This window comes from Eumetopias jubatus, unplaced genomic scaffold (assembly GCF_037043125.1).
Source record: "Eumetopias jubatus isolate StellerSeaLion01/CBP00866 unplaced genomic scaffold, mEumJub1_p1.0 scaffold_6, whole genome shotgun sequence".
Classification (NCBI taxonomy): Eukaryota; Metazoa; Chordata; class Mammalia; order Carnivora; family Otariidae; genus Eumetopias; species Eumetopias jubatus.
In genome coordinates this window covers 23,460,505-23,473,759 of record NW_028274812.1, presented here as the reverse complement: position 1 = coordinate 23,473,759, position 13,255 = coordinate 23,460,505, and the positions used below count along the sequence as shown (strand labels likewise).

The following is a 13,255-nucleotide window of genomic DNA, read 5'->3' as shown; positions in this document are numbered from 1 at the left end:
CATGAGTCAATCATTGCTAAACATTTGCAAGCACAGGCAAGAGCCGAGGGTGGAATTTGGCTTGTTGTTTAGATTACCAGAAAGCTTTGCTTTTATAGATTTATAGGTGTGAATATGTTACGACATTGGTCTTTGAAAACAATTTGAGCCGGATGTTTTGAGCTGAGTATCTTAGAAAATATGTTAATTCTGGTTTTACCGAGACCACATTCAGTGGCTACTTCAGTAGCTATCTTTTTAAATAGCTGTGCCTTTTAGGGGGAAGGAATTAAGTTCTCAGTGAACTAGCTCATTGTATAGGAGTCAATTAACAGTGACAACTGAATGCTTTAAATGGGCAAATTCAAATCACCATATGGTGGAAACTTTTCTTTTCCCGTAGAAACACACTAGACTTACATTTAGAACAGCTGGTTTGAGTCTTGGTCCTCTTATCAATTAGATGTGTAACTTTGAACAAGTTATATAATCTGTTAGCCTTATTAGTTTCATCTGAAGATGGAGGTGGTACTAACTCCCAGGGCTGTTCTTGATGTCAAATGAGATAATATATGTGAAAGCCCTTTACTGTGAAGTTATTACAGATATGATGAACGTAATGATACTGTGCCTAGTGTAATTGATTTTTCATCCAACTAAGATAATTGCTATTTAGGAGCCCTCTCTAACTTCTGTCTAGTGACTTTAGATGAGAATCATAGAATGCTTTAAGTGGGTTTTAAATGAATATTATGGTGTTTTTCACTTTTTCATCCCAATGAGTGCTAAAAGGAAAAAGAGATTCTACTAAAGCGGGATGCTGTTTTTATCTCTGAAGTTATCGATGCGCAGGTTTTGTGTTATCGTAATGATTAACACTAGCCAACACGTATATGGTGCTCCCAGGACACTTGGCGCACTTCTGTGGTGTGGCTCCCAGGACTTTCCAATATTAACCTATCTAATCCTCTCACTAACTGTGGGAGGTGGGCGCTTCTGTTGCCACCAGTGTGAAATGAAGGTAGTGAAATTGAGGCACAGAGAGATTAACTTGTTCAAGATTGCAGAGTCCATGTGCTCATTCAGGTTGAACATTCCAGTACTTTTCATTCAGCTCTTAGAGAAGAATTGGCCAAAAATATATACATCAGGATAAAGGAAGTCATGAACATTACTTGGGTTTTGGACATAAGGGATGGCATTTTATTTTGGAAAAATGATGGTGCATCACGCATGTTGAGATGACACAGAGAATGTACCTTATTTTCCTTTCTCTTTTACTTTTTTAATCTTCGGTTCCTTTTACTGTGTACATTATTTTTAATTTACTAGGATTACCTCTCTCTCTTGGGCCCAAGGCACAGTAACAGGAAGCTAAAGGGTGAGAGAGGCCCAGTGTTCTCAATCTTATACTATGAGTGAAACAGTTGGAAGAAAGAGCCCCAAAGCCCCATCCAAAGGGACATTCCAGAGCTCATGCACTGTCTTTTTTCTGACTTGGACTTTGTTTGGCTTAGTTTCATGTACTGTATTTAGTCCTTCTTTAATTGAGACATGATTTAAGCTATTCGTTTACAAATTTAACAAATTTTATTGAAAGTCTTCCGTGTACCAGGGATGCAGTGAGGTCCTGAGGAGTAAGATGGTGAATAGAACCGTATATACTCTGCTTGTTGGGCTCAGAGAATAGTGGGAGAAACAGACAATAAGCAAATAATATCACAAGTGGAAGTAACACAACTGCTCTGATTGAAGCTATGGAGAGGAACGTGGTACTCCAGAGGTGCATGAGAGAAGGCATTTGGCTAACACTTGGTGATCAGAATTTGTTTTCCTCTATCTTTGGCCCTATATAGGACATGGAAGACATAGGGAGGAAGAGCAGAGGGAGGGCAAGTTAGAAAGAATTGGTGGGGAGCAGAGTTGTCAAGGATATGGTGCATAACACAAGGTGGCCACAGGGGAAAGAAAAAAGAAAAACCTAACCTGAGCGGTGTAACATGTCTGGTAAGTCCTTGCATATTATCACTGTATCATAGAAGAAGAAGTAGTATTGGTAGTCACTACCATGTTCAAGAAAAGTTATTGCATATTTATTCTACTCAACCCAGTAAAAGAGGGAGGAACACAAATTTAGAGTGATTTCCATTAACACAGTTAAAGTATTTTATTGTTTTAAAGTGTATGTGTAAGTTTTATGGTGGTTTATTTATCCAGAATGTTGAATAAATGAAATTACTGCCTGCATTCATACAGATATTTAAAAGAAACATGAATATTAATTGCAAAAGCACCACCAGACAGGAAGACAGTAGACCTAGGTTTCTCGTCCCAGCTGGTGACCAGGTCCCAGATGACTCATGACTGAGAAAGAGTAGATTGCTTTACTTTTCTTCCTACCTCCTACTACCATCTGTCATTATAGTATTTGTTCATCTTTGGGCCCAGAACTGACATGTAAGAATCATTGAGACATAGACTTTGTCTTTCTTGCTGATTAACATATACTATTTGCAATAGTGCCTGGCATGTAACAGGCACCCAATAAATATTCACTGCATGCATGAATGAATGAGATAATCACATAAGTATAGACTTAACAACTGTAATGAACAAATGAAATAAGTGAAAGTATTTTCAAAACTATAAATATTCCACACCTGCAAGGTGATGCTATTTATTTGAATTTTAGGAAAAAGTACAACCTGCCAGAAGATAACTTATTTGCTTATTTATTTATTTTGTGTTAGTAGACTTCCCTTTAAACATTTATTTCCTAAGTATTTATCTTCCTTTATATCCATGGTTGTAATATTGACTTCTGTCTACCTTTATGGTTCTATAACTCCCTTACCCCAGTGCAATTACTCTCTAGAGTACAGATCCTTAACCTGGGCCAGTGAACCTTTGGGAAATCCACTGTTGCCTCCTGGGGCCTCGTGTACTCCCTAAAACAGTATACCAAGTGTAGTGGCTCCTAGGCATTTGACAGAGAGTTGCAGTAACTTTCATCAGATTCTCAGAGTAAATGACCCCCCAAGTTCAAGAGTCATTGCTCTAAAATTTTCTCTTTTTCTTTTACCTTTTGTTCCTCTGTTGCTTTTTCCTTTTCTCCTTGAGATGGTTTCATTCTCCTTTTATTTTGCATGATTGTATTTTGGTATTTTAAAATGCTTACTGTTTGATTGTCCCCAGCGTGTGGTATTCTCAGTTTATTGTATGCCTCTGATCCCCGCCCTTCTCTCTGTCTCTCTCTTGTCTGGCCAACAGTGTGGGGATGCGCCAACTGCAGGGTTGTCCTATCCAGCCCTTCTGGGACATTTGCTTCTCCGTGCTACCCTAACGACTACCCTAACAGCCAGGCTTGCATGTGGACCCTGCGAGCCCCCACCGGCTATATCATTCAGATAACATTTAATGATTTCGACATTGAAGAAGCTCCCAATTGCATTTATGACTCATTATCCCTTGATAATGGAGACAGCCAGACTAAATTTTGTGGCGCAACTGCCAAAGGCCTATCATTTAACTCAAGTGCGAATGAGATGCATGTGTCCTTTTCAAGCGACTTTAGCATCCAGAAGAAAGGTTTCAATGCCAGCTACATCAGAGGTATGTAAACCAAAGGCAGCGCCAAACTTCTGCTTTCATTTAACATGTCCTACAGTAAACACCAGGACCAGAAGACAGAGTTATGCGCTTTTATGTGAATGTGAATGATTAGGATTAGAATTTAAGGGCAAGAATCTGTTAATATTCTCTGAACATTCTCATTAGCAATATATAGTTACCAGATCCAAAATCTGGTTACTGTAGAGCTGAATTTGTTTATATTGTTTATATGCAGAACATTTAAAGGCTGCTTGGAAGATATTGTCGATATTCCACAGCTAATAATTAAAAGCTGTAATTCTGACAGCTCTTCACCGAACATTTAAAACATTCCTATTCAGAAATCATTTTATTTTAGCTTTTAAGATGTTACCCTTTTAAGGAACTATGCTGGGGGGACAAATATAAAAAAATTAGCATATAAATTAAAATAAAAAAGGGCTATTTATAACTAAAGCTAATAAACAACATAGCCTGAGGGAAAGCCCCTTAAAAATGACTAATGAAAGGGAAAAAAATATTTCCATCAAACATATTTCCCAGATCCTGGCATAGTAAAACTTTTGAATAATCTCAGGCTCTCTAAAACCTCTCTTTCCTTAAGGAAAACTCAAGGTTCAAGACTAGCTTCTTAAGTAGATGTCATGTCTGAAAAAAGAAACAAAAGAGAAAGGCACCATTATGAAAATGACCCTCATTATTATAAATTGTGTTTTTGGTGGCAGGGTTATTTACTGTTTGTGATTGACATTAGATGTATGTGTAGTTAATTGGAAAATGTGCTTTAATTTTTCAAATAATGTTTTAAAAAATGTAGAATATTATAGGAAATTTGAAAATAAAAAAGAAGCAAAGTACAATTGCCCATATATCTATAACCCAGCCATAACCGCTAATAAAATGTTGATGGACATATTTCCTTTCAGCCCTTTTAATAATACATGTAGAATACTGAGTTCATATACATAAATATCCCTTTGGGTAAATAGACCTCTAAAGTGCTTTATATTTAAAAGTACACTAAAATCCATGATTCTATTAAATTCCATCATGGATTTTTAACTAGAATATTTATATGAAAATGCTGTGTTTACCATAGACCTGTTCTTGGTTCTTGGTGTATATTAAAAAATATTCAAACTAGCATTCCTTATAAAGCTAGCATTAAACAGAATTTTTGAGGAGAACTACATCTGTCTCAATCAGTGCATGTTTCATGATGTCTGTTATAGTACCATGAGGTGAAATCCATTGTATAATTCAGTAATTTCACATATGTCACAAAAAGACTAGGCTAATGCATTTTATTTGGAATAGATTATGCAGATAATAATAGTAATCTGCATTAGTGTCAATAACATTAGTAATCAATCCTAGCTATATATTTGCTATAGCAGGCACTGTTCTAGTGCTTTCCAGGTATTAACTTAATTCCTATTGACCACCTGTGCAGTAGGTGTCATTGTCCTTCATTTTATGGATGAGGACACTGAGATTGAGAGTGGTGAAGTAACATGTCCAAGGTCACAGTGCATTTTGTGGAAGAGCTGGGATAGGAAGTTGCATTGTCTGCCCCTTCTCTGCTCCTTGCTCTCCCTCGCAAAGGAGCTCAGATGCCCCACCATAAAGGAAATATAGCTTAAAATCCCATTTTTATTTTTATTTTTTTATTAGACTGCCTCTCCTTAATAGGATTATCTTTACCTTTGTTTCTGAAATAGCCTGGTGGTGGGGCAAATGAATAAGATATGGGGTATCTGAAGGGGAGTGTGTAGCATAGGAGTGTTTAGGAAGCGCAAAAGGCTATTGTTAATGAAAAATAGAACTATTAGCTATTATGTTTAGAAAATTATTTGAAAAGTAACATATTTCTGAAAATCTTAATGTATAAACAGAGCTTTCCTGAAAAAGTAGTTTCCTTAGTTTGGGTTTGGGGGATTTTTTTGTTGTTTTTTTGTTTTTGTTTTTGTTTTTCTCTCAGGTCAGGGATTTAAAGAAAATACTGATCAACTTGGTTGACTATAACTCAAAAGGTTTGGTGTGAGATCCCATCATGATTAGAATTAATATGGGTGGGGTTACATATTGTTGGTATTATTGGTACAAGGTGATGGGTTGGTGACAGAGAGTCATGAAAGAGGTGTGATGTCAAAAGTCAGTCAGTCCAGAGCGGTGGGGGGGGGGGGCATATCAGATGGTTTGCCTCTCATCGTTCATATTTGAAGTTAATATGTTTTATCTGTTATTATGTTTTGTCCTAGTTGCTGTGTCCTTAAGGAACCAGAAGGTCATTTTACCCCAGACGCTAGATAGTTATCAGGTATCTGTTGCCAAAAGTGTCTCTATTCCAGAGCTCAGCGCTTTCACGCTCTGTTTTGAAGCAACCAAAACTGGCAAGGACGACCATGAATGGATAGCTTTCTCCTACTCAGATACATCCTTCACACAGTTACTTAGCTTTGGAAAGGCCAAGAATGGCTACTTTATTTCTATTTCTGGCTCAAAATGCTTCCTAAACAGCGTGTTACCTGTGAAGGATAAAGAAGACATTTTCACAGAAAGCTTTGAGCAGCTCTGCATCATTTGGAATAATTCTCTGGGTTCTGTTGGTGTAAATTTCAAAAGAAACTATGAAGCAGTTCCGTGCGATTCTACCATCAGTAAAGTTATTCCTGGAAATGGGAAGTTGTTGTTAGGCTCCAGTCACAATGAGATTGCCTCCCTAAAAGGGGACATTTATAACTTTCGACTTTGGAATTTTACCATGAATTCCAAAGTCCTCTCCAACCTCAGCTGTCATGTGAAAGGGAATGTGGTCGACTGGCAAAATGACTTCTGGAATATCCCCACCCTAGCTCTGAAAGCAGAAAGCAACCTAAGCTGTGGTAAGTCTGGGCGTATTATCCCCCTCCCCCTTTTAAAAGCATTATTCTATGAATGTTGGTCCACAAGAAATCATACACACATACATGTGTCTATATTCATAATATGTGTGTGCATGTATGTGTGTAAATATATATATATACATACATATGTAGTTGTCATTAATGAGCTTTTTGATTTTTAAAATGTTATATGCTCAGCCATACATAGTATACATTTGATTACAGGCCTTCTTTATTCAATCAAAGCTTTTGGTTGTACCATTTTAAGGTTTTCCTTATGTCATAAAATGTTACACAGTTTATTATTGACGTAACAAAAGTTGTAACTGTCATACCACAAGTAGAATGGTTAACACCGGGACTGAAGCAAAAGAAATTAGTAAGTTATTATTTTTAATCACAAAGAAGATACAATAAGAAGATTATTATGAAATTTCCATTATGTTATTTAAATAAACAACCACCACTGAAAAAGAATGGTATTTACTGAGCCAGGACAAAATACCAAAGCTGTCCATTTTATGGAAAAATCTTTGTTAATCCGAAATTATCACATTTTTCTTCCAACTTTTTTCTCTGTTTGAAAATGAGCATTTGTTGTTTGTTTCGATGGTTGCTCCTTGAGAAACATGAAATGTGATATTACTGGAAGTAGCTAAATGCAAAATATTTCGGAAAATAATTTATATAACAACATTATATAAAAATAGACTTCTATCAAACATTCTCTACGTACATATGGAAGTCCTTATTTTATTACAGGACTGATTGAAATGCAAAAAGTAGAAGTTTCATTATCACTTTTGAATGTCATATGATAAATCTAAAGTGTTGATGATATATACTTTTTAGTCACAGAGATAACTTTCATTAAAAGAGGAAAGGAGGGGTCTGATGTTAAAAAGTAATTCTCATGTGACTTTGGAGTGGATTTTATCAGAACTTCATTCCCACTACTTTGAACAAAGTAGGACCTCTTTGAAGACCTGAGACCACCTCCTCCATTTCCCTGACCTGTGTGTGCTCTTCTGCTCTGGGGAACTTTTGTCACCTAACTCTCAGTGTAAGTCACCCATCCCTCCGTGTGGTCCACAGTGCTCCTGCAAATGGTGGGAGGCTATGAAGTGACGCGATTTGAGAGGTATTTCCTCGTGGGTTGTTGGACAGAGGGTAAACCACAAGCATGTTCCAGAAGAAGGCTGCAGAACTCTGTAAGAGCTAATGGTGTTCCCCAGAATCCTCTCAGTCTGACTAGCTGCAGAGGGTGGTTAGGGACCCCTGAGAAGTCTTTCACTCAGTGAGGAAATTGAGAAGATCAAGTGTGTGTGTTTGGTGTGGGATGGTGAACAGCGAGAGGGCAGTGATACTCTTCCTATATCCAGGGTGATTATCTTTACTCACTGAAAACAGTGGCCTATTTTCACCACATCCTTGGTCATCATGAAAAAGTCATAATATAGACCATTTAATAGTTGCCTTTCTACGGGGCAATATTTGAGGACTATGACAACCAAAAAAAATTTTTGAGTAGGTATATCAATAACTGCTAACACCTAAATCATACACTTCAATATTTAATACATATTTTCTAGGTACTGTTTTAAGCCCTTTACACATATTCACTCTTTTCTACAACATAGATCCCATGATGTGGGTTTTATTACTAACCCCATTTTGCAGATATGAAATCTAAGGCACAAAGAAATTAAGATTGACACATATCCAGTGTCAGTCAGTAAGTGGCGGAGCCAGGAGGTGAACCCAGGAAATTCAGTTTTAGAGCTGTGTCTCTTACAAGTATAAATTAGGCTGTGTTTTGCAATAAGGAGGACTAGAAGATGAGACATACTACAGTGGTGAGCTAATTCTTGCCCAGAGGAGGAGTATGAAGGCCCAGAAGTGATCTGTGGGAAAACACTAGCTTTCCAGGGCATAAATATTATATTTGTTTTAAACAAAAGTAATAGGGTTTCTTTCCTGCTTTGCTTCTTGGATACATTAGTGTGATAAAATGTGAGGGATATATATGGATTGATTCCTAAACTTCTCTAGGAAATCCTCTAGACCAGGGGTTGGCAAACTAGGAAGGCCCATGGCAGGCTACCTGTTTTTGTAAATAAAGTTTTATTGCAACACAGCCGTGCCTAGGAGGCTCTGTATTTCTGTAGCTGCCTCTGTGCTACAGGGGCAGAGTTGGTGGTGGTGGGAGTCTGTAACATGGCCCACCATCCTAACATTTTTACTGTCAGGCCCTTTCAGAGAGAGTTTGCCAATCCCTGAAACTAGTCCAAAAAATCATGAGGGTCCAGCCTTCTGAAGCACACACCTTGGACGACACTGGAAACGACCTGCTAGAGCTCTCCAGGGCCAGAGGGAGTCAACCAGCCACTTGTGAGCTCATTTAGCCCTTAGACATCCATGATGGTGGCAGCATTTAGTTCTCATTTATTTACATTTGTTCCACACAATGCTTTTAAATGATGATTTATTTCCAACATTAAAAAATCAGATTTCAAATAAAAATAAATTTTTGGATTTGCTAGCAAACAAGAAACAAAGCCCAGGCTAGTCTTGCTTCCAGGCCAACACAGCTGCAGCTAGGTGGTGCCCGCTCCTTACCGAGGGACGGGCATTCTCCTCAGCCCTTACTACTCCGTATTCTTCTTACCCCAGCCCGCTTTCATCTTTAGATGGCCTTCTGACTCTGGGAGGCATTTCTGTTTGTTTCCCAACTTAGGCCAGTCCCTTCACTTAATATAAGGGCAGGAAACTGAAAATTAAAAAAAAAAAAAAAGTAAGTGGCAAGGCAGTTGGACTAACATGCACATCTCCTGTCCCCCTTCCCCAGGATTTATATCTGGGCGTCCTCACATTTTCTCTAACACTGTCTTAAAACTCCTTTCCCAAGACTTAAGATTACTGGGACGCATCGAACACATGCTTGTGTAACGTGGTCATCTGTACGTTTTCAAAATGATTTCATTGAAAGAGTAGCACAGGTTACAGACTCGGTGTGCTTGAATTCCTTTAATTTTTATAGCGGTCTTCTTGACATTCCATGATGACAGCGAACACCGCATTCTGTGGATTCAGATATCTTGGGCTGTGTTTCAGGAGTCATCACTGGAGAGGGAGTTTCCTGCTGCTCAGTCATCAGCTTTGGGAGTTGAAGAACACAAGTCACTTATTAACTGGCAGGAAATACCTGTAAGAGAGATGATATCTAAGCTTGTTAGCTAAGCAGAACTTCAACAAATGAAAAATAGTTTGCTCTTTTAACATTTTAACCTTTCCTTTTTTTCTGCAACATTTTGGCTTGCTGTTTATGGTGACAGTAATTTCCAAAAACTAATGATCAGTACAGTAACCAATGGGAAAATAGAATTTCATGCCTAACATTCCACTGGACTGACAATGTCTGTTAAATATGACCTTTAATTCCAGATTCAACTTGTGGTGGAAGAATGAATAGCTTTTCCGAAGGTCTTTTGCTGAGTAAATTATAATATGAAAATAAGATGGTAAAACAGAACTGATTATATCTAACATTAAAACATCCTGTCATTTGTTTCAAATAGTAAATATCCTAGCCTTAATAAAATCAACATATTATTAATTAATGTTTCAACAATTTCAGAGTTAGACTCTTTTGTTTTCCTACACTATTCTAAGCCTAGTTGGGGAAAATAATTAAGAAGTTTTCAGCATTTTTTTAACACAGTTAATCTTGTCTGTCCTTTTCAGAAAGAAATACGTTAGCAGTAATCCTTTTTCATTTTATAACATCATTCTATTTCTTAGAATTTTTATTTTATAATTTTATTTTATTAAACATTTTATTTACACAATTTTATTAAACATATTCAATTTTATGACCTCCATGGAGAGACAGTTTTCCTAGTGAGTGGACTCTTTGATTATAACTGCAGTATTTGCCTGTGTTATGATTCAAGTTTAGATACTGGCTAATGTCCATCAGTTTTCACAAAGAACAAACAGTGCCTTCTATACCAGTTTTGTTTATTTTCCTGATGGCGCTCTTTCCTGAGGAGTGGTACAGTATAACCCAATGAATGGTTTAAGTTCAAACAAACTACATTTATTTAACAAGCATTTATTAAACACTTCCATTTATTAACCACTTGTGGATGTAGAGATAAGACGCAATTCATAAGTACCCCAATTTTTTGTTATTCTTTTCTAGAAATTTTTGGATTTGTACTGACTTTTGTTTTCACTTACAAATTTTTGTGCTTAATTACCAAGGCTTCATCAACTCTTGGATTCCTACCCTTTCATTTTCAGTTGTTATAGTTCTATCCTTCACAGCCATAAAATTGTGACTCACTCTTGGCTCCTTCCTTTCATCCCTAAAAAAATTAGTGAGTGTATCATTTGTAGATAACTGAATTATTTTTTTAAATAATAAAATCAAGATAAAATTACTTTACAAAGGACTTTATTTTTTTAAAGATTTTATTTATTTATTTGAGAGAGCGAGAATGAGAGAGAGAGAAAGCACATGAGAGGGGGAAGGGTCAGAGGGAGAAGCAGGCTTCCCGCCGAGCAGAGAAGCCCGATGCGGGACTCGGTCCAGGGACTCGATCCAGGGACTCAATCCCGGGACTCCAGGATCATGACCTGAGCCAAAGGCAGTCGCTTAACCAACTGAGCCACCCAGGCGCCCCTGAAAGGACTTTATTTTTGAAGATGCCCCAAACTCTTTATGAGCATAAATGGCTTCCAGAAATGTTATTTTAAATATATTTATGAAAAATTATAAAATTCAATTTAATAATAACTGCAAAGAGGGAATTGAAAGCAATTTTTTTTTCTCATTATTGCAACTTGCTGTGAGGATTTAGCTATTACTTGGATTATCACTATGTAGAATGTAAGACAGATTCTTGGCTACACATCAGTCTTTTTTACCACAACCTGTGTAAATAGTGGCTTCTTTCAGTGGCAAGATTTTGGAAGGACAACAGATAGAGAAGAAAGATTAACAGCTATGAAGCTTTTTATCACCTGTTCATTTTTGGTGATTACATTTTTCAAGGAAATTTGGTTCTAAATCTTGCAGTTAATATTAAGTAGTAAATACCTTTAAAAACCTTTGTTGTATCCACAAACATCAGTGAACACACATAGGTCACATTCTGAATATAATTCCTTGATAATAATTATATCATGATCCAGGAAAGAAAATTGTCTCTTCTTCCTTAAAAATCTGGTTCACAAATATGTCCACGTAGGAAAATTGTGAGAATGACTTTTTTTATGCAAGTATGCTGAAAATGGAACTGGGTGGAAATAAAAAGTTTGTGTACGCTCTTTGTATTTTATGTATTTGTTTATGTAATTTGGTGTATTTGTAATACAAGCTTTCATTTATCAATATAATTTTCTGCTAATTAAATTTGTCACTTTTGGGGCACCTGGGTGGCTCTGTCGTTTAAGCGTCTGACTCTTGGTTTCAGCTCAGGTCCTGAATTCACGGTCATGGGATCGAGCCCCCCTGTCGGGCTCCACACTCCATGGACAGTTGGCTTGTTCCTCTCCCTCTGCTCCTCCCCTGCCTCTCTCTCAAAAATTAAATAAATAGATAGATAAATAAATAAACAAGCAAACAAATGCAATCTTAAAAAATTAAAAAAAAATACTGTGTCACTTACACTTACACCATGTAGTCTTCATTCAGATTTAATTTCTATTGCTATATCGAATCATCATAAAACAGTGTTTATTGAGTATTTATAATGCAGCATCAATTTACTAAACTGTAAGTACCCAAAAAGGAGCAACTTATACTTTAAATATTGAGAAGTGTTACAACTTCCTGTGGCAAGGATGTCACAGATTGGAATTTATACTTGTTACCATACAATGAAACTGAGGAAATGTTAAAAAAAATTGTTAAATATCTTGCTCTAAATCATAACTCTTCTGATTCTTTACTCATTTCCATCTCTAAGCCCCATAACATACTGCACTGGAAGTGTAGTCTAGACACTTCTTTCCCACACCATCTCCTTATCTCTCTTTGTCTAACAGAGATACTGTATCAATGCCAGAAGAGGCCTGAGGAACCTTTGACAGCCAACATTGTGTGTAATTTGAGAAGCACAGGAACTCCATCCAAGGGTCTCTCACTCTCTCATGTTGCAGTGGCTGACGTTTCCTCATTTTCAGTTTTGAAGCCTTTCTAGTTTTCAGAAGTTCCTCACTAAAATATAAGTACCTTACAGAGAAGTAAGGTTCTGCAAAAAATGGGGCATAAGTTAAGTGTGATGAGAAAGAATAGTGGACAGAAAACACTGACAGTAAAATTCTACCTCAGTCCTGACAAGGCAAGCCTCAACTTCTGCCTACTCAGATGCCCCTTTTCCATAGTACACTTGTCTAAGTTTTCAGTCTTTCAAACTCACCCTCCCTATCTCTGCTTTCTTTCATAGCCAGGCTTCCTCTTTTTGCATTCATTTCTCAAATGGTGGTCATGAGTTCATCATTCCCACGCTACTGAAACTAATTCCTGTACAGTTACCACCAAAATTCCAATGCAAAGTTAACGGTCTTCTTGGTTTTGACCATTCTTGACCTTTCTAGTATACTTGATAATGGCCACACCTTCTATGAAACTTTCTTCACTTGAATTCTATAAAACCACCTTCTATAATAACTATTTTTACTTCTCAGATTTGGAGCTCTTTAAAAAAATAGTATGGTACTTAAATATAGGAATATCTATGGTTCCATCAAATCTCCATTCTAGCTTGAGT

General features: G+C 37.0%; 1 protein-coding gene across 2 annotated transcripts in view; it reads left to right on the top strand.

Moving 5' to 3' along the window:
- Positions 1–13,255, top strand: part of ADGRG6 (adhesion G protein-coupled receptor G6) — a 135,396-nt gene that overhangs the window by 61,647 nt on the left and 60,494 nt on the right. For both annotated transcript variants that reach the window (XM_028121455.2, XM_028121454.2), the window contains exons 3-4: positions 3,250–3,591; positions 5,853–6,476. In XM_028121455.2, the coding sequence (XP_027977256.1) occupies positions 3,250–3,591; positions 5,853–6,476 (966 nt within the window). The remainder of the gene's footprint in view (positions 1–3,249; positions 3,592–5,852; positions 6,477–13,255) is intronic.